The 9,957-nt window shown below is 46.0% G+C and overlaps 1 protein-coding gene across 1 annotated transcript; it reads left to right on the forward strand.

Moving 5' to 3' along the window:
* The first annotated feature begins 841 nt into the window (after nucleotides 1–841).
* Nucleotides 842–7,529, forward strand: MANF (mesencephalic astrocyte derived neurotrophic factor). Its single transcript, XM_083489671.1, has 4 exons — nucleotides 842–1,009; nucleotides 2,747–2,874; nucleotides 5,836–5,977; nucleotides 7,099–7,529. The coding sequence occupies exons 1-4, from the start codon at nucleotides 922–924 to the stop codon at nucleotides 7,281–7,283; spliced, it is 543 nt and encodes a 180-aa protein (XP_083345797.1). The 5' UTR covers nucleotides 842–921; the 3' UTR covers nucleotides 7,284–7,529.
* The last annotated feature ends 2,428 nt before the right edge of the window (nucleotides 7,530–9,957 follow it).

A 9,957-nucleotide genomic window follows, 5' to 3' on the forward strand; every position in this document is an offset into this window, starting at 1 on the left:
AAATATGCATTCCTAGGTGCCCCTGAAAATGGCTGGTCTGCAGGACCTGCATCTTCCAGATTAGTGGGAGTGCCCTCTTGCCCAACACACACATATTCTAGACGTGGCACAGCTGCCACGCACGTGGGGCATCTCCCGTTTCAGACCAATGTTTATTGCTGCTGTTGCTACAGCCGCTACTACAAATTTCTTCTCCTCGCAATGGCAGGCCGATTTTGAAACCCTGAGCTCACGATTTGGATGACCCTTGTGCATCCTTTGGATTAATGGCAGCCCACTTAAAGCAGGCCTTATAATTTACCCGCGAGGCCCGGAGCTGCCACTGGTCTCCCGCAGATGGGCTCCGGTCCCACTTGCGCTCCTATTGCTGCAATGCCACCTTCTCCTAACCAAGAGGCTGCTCGTTCGTAAAGAGGAAGAACTGGCTCCTAACAATCGCCAGCTTCCGGCGCGAGGATGGGCCCTTCCTTCCACACGTGCACTTGCCCCTGTGCGCTTCAAGGGCCGTGGGAAGCACAGCCCGAGGCGGGCCGGCAGTGGTGACGGCGCGAAATCGTGCCCGAAACAAATATGGCGATCTCTGCCTCCTTACACCTTTGCCGTAAACTGCTAGGGCTCCGCCGCAGGGCACGCTTGGCGCTCAAAGTGCGCGACGACTGCCTGTTTTCATTCGGAGGCGGCTTGTCCAATCGGCGGCCGCCAACTCTACTGTCCCGAAAGCCCGCCTGGCCAACCGGGAAAGGGAGCGTGGAGACTTGCAATTGAGCGCTCCAATGGCAGCCTCGTACGTAGCAGGAAGAGGGGCAGGGCAGCCAATCGGGTTGCGAGTGGGCGGCGAGCGTGTCGTCAAGGTGCCGGCTGTGGAGGGGCTTTTTTCAGTACGAGCCGAGCGAGCGGCCGAGGCGGGCGGTAAGAGGGAGGATGCGGGCAGCCAACGGGCTCTGGGCGGCGCTGGCCTTGATCCTGCTCCCTGGGGAGAGCCACGCTCTGCGGGAGGGAGACTGCGAAGGTGAGTCGCCGTTCCCGCGTGGATGGTCTGGGCAGCGGAAGGGGCCCCCGGGGCTTCGCGGAGGGCGGGAAGGAGGGAGCGCGTTGCTGGGGTGGCCAGGTGGCAACGGCGCCTCCCCTTCACGAACACGGCCTCCCCTTGGCTTGGAAACCGGAGGCGAGTCTTGCCTCAGCCGCTGCTTCCACGCTTCTTTCCCCGGCCCGGTGCCGCTTTCCTCTCAATGGGAGGGACGCTGGACCCCCACATCGCAAGGCTGCCATGGGGAAGGAGATGCCCTTGTAGCTGCCAGCCAGCGAGTCGGTTTGAACCAAGAAGGCGAGCATCAGTCAGGGGCTTTGGAGAAGAAGGGGGGAGGGGGTTCAAGTGTCCTGCTTGCTCTGTCGCTGTGAAGCCCATTGAGAAGATGCAGCTGCCAAAGGGGTTTCCCCAGAAGCTGCTTATATGAGGAGTAGGGATAGACCCACATGTCTTGTTGTAGCTTTGAGGTCACCATTACTGCAGTGGAGACTCATGGTAGTTGACAGGGTCCTGCTTCCATAATGAAGAAGTGGGGTTGATCCCTTGTTGCTGCTGCTAGCAAAGGAAGGACAGTTAAAATGATTGTGCCAGGTTTTGGGCTCCTGCCCCTGAGTTGGGAACTTCCAGGGAAGCCCCCCTCAGCTTCCTGCTGCTGGGAACTATACACTTGAGGCTGGTGTGTGGGTGGGGGCCTTTTCTGCTGTGGCACCCTAGCTCAGGAATGTCTTTCCTTCTGAAATTCCATTGCTCCCACAGACTACTGGCACGCAGGCACTAGGTGGAAATCAGACTGGCTTTTCAGACTCTGGGGCATCAGTGCTTTTTATGTTTGATATTAATGTGTTCCCTTTTTCCCCTTTGGATATGCGTTTTAAGCAGGCTATGCTTTAATGTGACCTGCCCAGAAGTCCTAGGATGTGGGTTATAAGTTGCCTAAACAATCTCTTACCTCATTCCTTTCTGCAGTCGTGACCTTCAGATTGATACTAAGTAGGGTAGGGTACGCTGTGAATTATATCTACAGTGTTATATAGTCTCTATAATTGTAATGGCATGTATGGGTCCTCCCTTGTATGACTTAGTAAATGGTTACACCCACAGGCTGAAGGTTTCCTCTACGGTACTTATGTTCCTGGTTACACACTAATGCAGAAGACTCTGTTCCAGGATTTCTAATTGTTCAACCCTTAACTGAATGAGCAGCAGATTGAGGAGCTGCTTTTATTTATGTATATTTGTTTCGTGACTTGACTGAAGCCAAAGTTTGTTTCTAGAACCAGTTTTCAATACAAAGTTTCATCCTTGGAACACAAGGAATAATAGTGTTTTTAATCATGTGCAGATACAAACCATTCTGGGTTGTATTATTTTCCCTAGAATTTCTGCATTTCAGAAATCAAGCACATCTCAGCTATAGTCTCCTGATCTTAACAGAGAGAATATGGCTCAGCCAAGGCAAAAACATCTTATAAGGCAGAGGTGATGCCCCAGTCCAGGTGGCTGACACCGTCCGCCTCCCCGCCCCTCAAATTCTCCATTAATTTTGGCAGTGGCAGCAAAAAAGGGTATCACATTAGGGTGGCTAGATCTAGCATCTTCTACACTAGTGTGTTGGCTTTCGATCTGCTATGCTTCGTTCATTTTGTGTAAGTTAAAAAGAAGAGAGGAGAATTTCAGGGAAGAAGTTAATTTCAGCATTATATCTCCTTCACTTTACAGTGTGTGTTTCATTCTTGGGAAGATTCTACCAGAGCCTAAAGGAGAAGAATGTTGAGTTCACACCAAACAGTATTGAAAAAGAACTTTTAAAATCCTGTAAAGAAGCAAAAGGCAAAGAGAACCGTCTGGTAAGTATTTGTAACTGGGTTATGTATTTAAAACATTTTTACCTCATTCTTCAGCTGAAAAGGCAGTTTGTGCAGCTAATTAAAATGAGAGTCCCTCTGCACAGGCTTAGTTTTTTGGAAAAATGCCATGTGACAGTTGAAGGAGGGAATGTTCATTGGAGCTGGTCAAGTTCTGGTCGTAATTGGAATAAAAAACATAACTTAAGACAAAGAGGAAATAGTGAATGCACCTGTCTGTATCTATTTCCAACAATTTATAAATGGGTTCACACTGTAGTTTCTAAGCTGCCTACAATAATGATACAGAAGAGATACAATCAGTTCAAATTAGGCATAAAAAACTTGCTTAATGTGCTGGCTGAAATAAAAAGGGCTTCACTAAGCACTGAAGGTTTAGTGGGGAAGAGGCCTATCTGACCTCAGCCAGGAGGTTGTTCCATAGAGTTGGGCCCACAATACTAAATGCACAGCTTCTTATAAGACACCTGTATTGCGCTGACAAAGTATTGCGCTCAAGCAAGCACCACTGAGATTCTTATAAGAAATTCTTATTTAATAAATTTAGGAAAGTGTTGCAGTCATCCAACTTAGATGTAAGTGGGGCATATGTAACAAGGCGTAGACCTGTTTTTTGTTTTGTTTTAAAGAGTGCAGCTGCCACACAAGCCTGTGCAGAAGTCCTTCTCTAACAGTAGTCACCACCTGGGCAGCTGAGAGCAATGCTCTTTCCAAGAGGCCTCCCAAACATGGACCTGGTTTTTCCAAGAGCTGATAGCCCTGGGGAAAATACATTCTATGCCTAGACTCTGAAAACATTTTTATTTAACCAACAGCTCTTTTGTCTTGTCAATTTTAATTTTAAACGTCAACCTTGGTGTGTATGCCAATATCCAGACCAAGGTGAGCACTTTGTTAGCGTAAGCACTTCTGCTTGCCTGATGGCACAATCTCCCCTCTTCCTCCATTGAACCCCAATGTGGTGTTCTGGGGATTCTCCCAATACACACACACACACACACACACACAGCCAATTGGAAGGAAAGGCTGGGGAAGACTTGTTGCACTAGCAAAAGTCTGTGTGGGTTTCCAGTAGCAGGACTGGTTAGTTTGAATCCGGCCCCTTCACTGGATTCATACATTCTTTGCTCATTTCAAATGCCAAGTCAGGACCTAACTGATTTCCATTCAAGGTCCACTTGAATGGTGAGTCAGTAGCTCATTAAATCAACCCACAACAAAGTAGAAAGTGGGTTGCACTGGAAACGAGCATACACACGAGGCAAAGCCAGGACTCTGCAATTAACTGCAAGTTGCCTCAAACCATGGAGTGTAATATGTCCGCTTGATGTCTTTGTTATAACCAAGTAGTGGGGCTTGATGCTGCTTGGGACTAGGTACAACTCAAGACAGTGTGAGGTACATCCTCCCCTTGCTATTGACAGACAGATAAATGTGGTTGTGCTCTTTCTCCAGTTACCACCAAGCTGCAATGAGGGGAGGAAGAATATAGGAAGCTGCCTTATACCAAGTCAAATGATTGATTGATCTATCTAGCTCAGCAGCAGTAGGGAACGTCTACCCTGTGAGCCTAATTAGGCCTAGCAGGGGCTCTAATTTGGCCCCTGATGTTCCTCCCCCCCCCCAAACCATGGCCACTTGCCTCACATATGATATCATATGTGTCATTATCTGTAGGGCATGTAAAGATAGTAGCTGCAAAAGAATATTTGGAAGGTTAAAGTACATATGATTGATCCTTGTTGACCACTGTCATGGGGGATTGGCTGCACTAGGAAGTTCCCAACAGAAATTCCCTAATGCAGTCTCCTTCAAAAATGAGCTCTTGGCACTATTAGCCAATCGGTGCTGACAGCCATAAAAGGGACTCAGCAAACCCCTTTGCTGGCATCAGGTAATTGACTGGTGGGTGGCCCAGCTGTCGAAGTTGACCTTCGGAGAGAAAGGGACCCAACCACTAGGCATCTCCACTCCCAAGTCTATGTTGACTGGTAGTGGCAGTTCAGGGATTCACACAAGGAACATTTCCAGCCCTACCTGGAGACACCAAAGATTGAAACTGAGATCATCTGTGTACAGAGCAGATGATCACCCTCCCCATAGAGCAGGGGTGGGGAACCATTTGGCCCTGGTGGGCCAGGTCTTTATCTCCCCCAGCCCAGCCCCATGGGCCAATTTTTATAGGTGGGCAGGACCACCCACCTGCGAATCATGCAGCATCGTTCTCATGTTGGGTGATTGGAACCTGTCAGAGTTCACCTGCAAATGTAGGGGGAAATAGTTAAAAGGGCTTGGTCAGTCCCATGCTCAGTGATTTTAAAGTGGCAGACAATGAAGTGGGATGGTAGAAGCAGAGATGGGCTGGGTTAGAATGGTTCTGTGTTTCTCTTGGGGTTCTGAGGCCAAATAAACTTCTTGGGTGAATTGTAAGGACAGGAGACCTAGTTGTGTCTATGATGCCTGCTCTCACAAATATATCCTTTTTAGATTAAAAAATAGTCTGGAAAAGCCAGGTGACCCATAATCAAATAAGCCATGTTGATCCATTAAGATATTGTGCCGCCTCTAAGGCAAAGTTAAATCTCTCCAAGTCAAGATTGGGGAGCCTGTGGACCTCCAGACATTGTTGGACTACAACTCCCATTGGCACCAACCACTATGGCAATTGGTCACAAATAATGGAAGTTCTAGTCCAGCAATATTTGTAGGACCACATGTTCCCATTCCAGATCTAGGTGGTAGAACGGCTCTGAGTGGTGTGATTGATCTTGCATATTTCCTGTAAAGAAAAAGCAGCAACTCCTTGGAGCACTAAAAGTTCCTAATTAAGCTAACAGCCAGCACTTTCCTGTGTGAGACAAATTCTTCTGAAAAGGTTCAACCAAGAAGAAATTATCTTAAAATCATTGCCTGACCTCTCATTTTCTATTCATTCCCTTCTAGTGCTATTACATTGGAGCAACCAGTGATGCAGCCACTAAAATAACTAATGAGGTGTCAAAACCCCTAAGTAATCACATCCCTGTTGACAAGGTTTGTGAGAAGCTGAAGAAGAAAGATAGTCAGATCTGTGACCTGAAATATGGTGAGTATAAGCAGATTACGAGTGATCGTTACTTTGCTCCTTGATATCTTCCTTATGTAGAGAGAGCAAGAGTGCTAAAGTTACTGGCTGCGTTGTGGTAGAGAGGAAATGACTTGTGCTGTCATCTTGAGTTAGCCTGGCAGTGTGCCCCATTGGAGAAAGTGCAACTTACTTCCAAGTAAAAGATAAGCTCTTATGCATATCAGTTAGATAAAACTTTTTCTCCAGGAGCAGAGCAGGAATGGAGGATCTGTGGCCCTCCAAATGTTGGGACAACAACTTCTGTCATTCCTGACCATTGGCCATATTGGAACTGATAAGAGTCCAACAACATCTGGAAGGCCACAGATTTCCGCCTTGCTATAGAGGATCATCATCTAATTTATCTAGCTATTGGGTTTTTCATAGACAGTAGTTTTATGGTGAGGATGCTGAACTGTGACAATGGACTGATCAGATTTCAGACAAAAGGTTGAGCTAAATTGCATATAACGGACAAATTATGGTTTATCTGTCAGCTCCCACCAACAGACTTTAATTTTAGCTAATATATTCCAACCAGGCAAAGTATGCTTTGTCACAAACCAGGGAATTGGAGCACATAGTTGAAAGATAATCTGCACGTGGCCGTTGTGTCCAGTTGGGGCTGTTTGCTTGTTGCCTAGGGATGTCAGAGATGAAGGGCAGCACACTCTTGCTTCTGACATCAGTCACTGAGCCAAGGGCCACTAGGCCACTTCCCTTGCCTCCAGGAAGAACTTCAATGCAAAATACCTCAGTGATTGCTTGACCTCTTATATTCCAGCTCCCATCACTGCGTTCATCTGCAATAGTGCCCGTTAACTGCATTCTGTTCTTGACTCCTACTATACATTCCAGTGTCTTATCTTCCCCAAGTATAGATATTATCTGTGAAAACTTGTGCTCTTAATGAAAGTAGTCTCCAGGAGGTGCTATGACTTGTACTATTTCAGCTATGTGATAGCCATGTTTTGTGTCTAAGGCTGCATTCCTATGATACTTGAACTGGGAACAAATCCTCCTGAAATTTCTGAATTGTGGTCAGTTAAAGTTGTGGACTAACAATGCTTCATACAGTAATATGCCCTTCTCTTTATCAGATAAACAGATTGACTTGAGCACTGTGGACCTGAAGAAACTGAGAGTCAAAGAACTGAAGAAGATTCTAGATGACTGGGGTGAAACATGCAAAGGCTGTGCAGAAAAGTCAGATTACATTCGGAAAATCAATGAACTGATGCCTCAGTATGCACCAAAAGCAGCCAGTTCACGGACAGACCTCTGACCACCATAGTGGCCTCTAGATCATTAGCAAATCAAACACAAACTATGTTAATCTTTCTTTTTTCTTTTCTGGAAAGCTGTTTTTGTAACTTATTTAACTGGGTTTCAAGTGTCAAAGTGAAGCGGTTCTTGCAATGCTGGTTCAACTGCCTCGTCGTGTTTCAAGTTTTTATTTCTTTTGTCTCCAGTTTATGTTTAAGACATCAACGTATGTATGGGATTTTTGAAATAAAAGTTAAGAAAGCCAGTCTTGTCAGTTGCATTAATAGGATTTGTATGAGTTTTATGCAAGTCTGGCTGATGCCAACACAGATCCTTACTTCGTACTTGGTGCTTTGAGATTTAGGACTCATCTATACTTCCATTTGCTCTGCCGCTTTCCCCTGGGGAAACCTGCTTTTTACCAATGAATCGGAACAAACTGCAATCAGGTTTTCCACAGATTGCATTTGTTCTGATTCAGCAGGTTTTTCCAGAGAAAGCTGTGGGGGAAACAAGTAATTGCTTGGACCTGTGGTTTCACAGGACAAGCAGAAAACTTATTGGACCCATGCTTTTAGGAATGGGATGAGTGAGAATGGGTGAGCCCTAATAATGGCCATGTTTTGATAAAATGCTTATCTATGGGCTAGTGTGGCTTCTGAGATACCTGCTCTCCTGACTAATGCCTTGTGAAATCTCTGCATTTTGCTACTTCACATCCAGGTGAACATGTGTGCTATATTTGGTCTTTGGATTATTGCATGGTCTTAAAAGTATTTGAGAGCCAGTTGGTGCTACCTGAAGTTGTTAAAAAACCGGTACTTTGCTTTCAGAAATTTAAGCCCCTGATCCTGTACAGCTTTACAATCAGCCTGAGTGCTGTTTTTCTACAGCTCTGAGGTAAACTGAAACCATCTATGCGAGATAACTTCCTTGTATTCTGATTCTTTATTTACAGTTGTCAATACAGTACTGAATACAATCCTGACCAGCTACATCTATGTAAGGCAGCTGAATCCGGAATACGTAGCTTCTGTATATCCATGATATAATTAAAAAAATGGGTAGGGGTTGATTTCGGGTTCTCTCATGCTCTTGGAAAGCTTTTTGGCAACTTCAGTTCATAAGTAAAAGCAGCAGTTAATATATACCAATGTAATAAAAGAGAGTGTTGTACCAGGTCATTTATGGAGACACCTTTAAATGACCATCCACACAAAACGCAGCTGTGAGCTAAACCCTTCATATATGGGTGGCTGCTACCAAAATCTCAATTCTCACCAAAGGTTGACTAAAAACAGCATCATAGAGAAAAATATATTGCTCTTGAGAAAAAATTCATGTTTTAAACTACATGAACTTTAGGGCAGTTACTGTTGACAAATTACCCACCTGCATAGCCTCCCCCACCCCACAGAAAAGTGTTTCTGAAAAGTACATCATAGATTTAAACTTCTGTTACAGCACAATCTCATGCACATTTACTGTTTTATGTGCTACATCTCTGGTCTCTGCTAGGACAAAATAACTGGACAGCATGGTTCTGAAGGGGCCTGCAGTATTTTAGTATATATTTTTAATCAAGGTAATACAAAATGAAAGGATTTTGACTTTTTTAAGCTTATCCTTGGCTATATCCAGTGTCTGAAACTCCCATTGTTCTAGGTGCATTTTGCGACAATGAATTTCATTAGTTTTTGAGTTCTGGGTGCAGTACTGCGCCTAAGATTTCAGATTAGAACTGGAGAGTGGAAGGAAAGGAGGACCTTTTTCTGCCTCCCCACTTCCAGCTATTCTGAAGACTGGAGAAGAAACCCTTTAAAGAATATTAGGGGGGTGGGCAGGAGAAGGACTAGACATGTGAAAAATGAACATATTTTAGCTGCAGTTCATTTATTTTCAGCTTTGGATTATTGTTATTTAAAAAGTGCGCCTAGACATTTCATTGTTGCACCCATAACTTAGGTTTAAGGTGCCATTTAGCTTCTGGTTCTCATATCTGTTTCTAACACTATGTTTGAATAGATGAAAAAGGCAGCGTGGCTCCTTTACGTAACAAGTTTTATCCTGTGCAGTTGTAGGCAAAACAGTCAGCATCTTTTCTACTTTCTGCATACGGAACATGGATATTAACTACCGTTGCAGCAATATAAAAGTTTCCTTGTTTTTGCAGCTTCTGCCAGCACATTTTATTTTAACGGCATGTAATGCAAGTGCTATTTGTAAATTCACGTTTGCCCTTCAAAGCTCAGAGACCAGTTGTTTTGCACGTGTGCGCGATCGCCGGTTGCTCCCTTCCTCCGTCTAACAGCCGCTCGTCGAAGGCTGCGCGCTTTGGCTGAGAGAGGGAAAGTGGCATCCGCTTTATTTCTACTTGCAGAAAAGGGAGAGGACCAGAGGAAGGGGGAAAGCGCTGGCCTTCCTGCTCTCACTTGCTATGCACTTTCTACTCCTCCCTCAGGCTGAGCGGCAGGTAAGTCCCGTGGAGGCGGGAAAGGCGGCAACGCCCGGCCGGGAACACGGAGCGGCTTTGCTCCTCGCCTCCCCGTCCTCTGCCGGCCGCCGGGCGGGCGCGAGCAGGAGGGGCTTTCGGGCGGCGGCCGCGGCGTCCAGCCGGAGCCATTACGGACGCGGCCCGTCGCTCGGCTGGCTCGGGGCGGGGTCGCGGGCTGATGACGTCGTCGGCGCGCACG

Source organism: Podarcis liolepis (assembly GCF_965112155.1).
Source record: "Podarcis liolepis genome assembly, chromosome: 2".
In the NCBI taxonomy this organism is placed as follows: domain Eukaryota; kingdom Metazoa; phylum Chordata; class Lepidosauria; order Squamata; family Lacertidae; genus Podarcis; species Podarcis liolepis.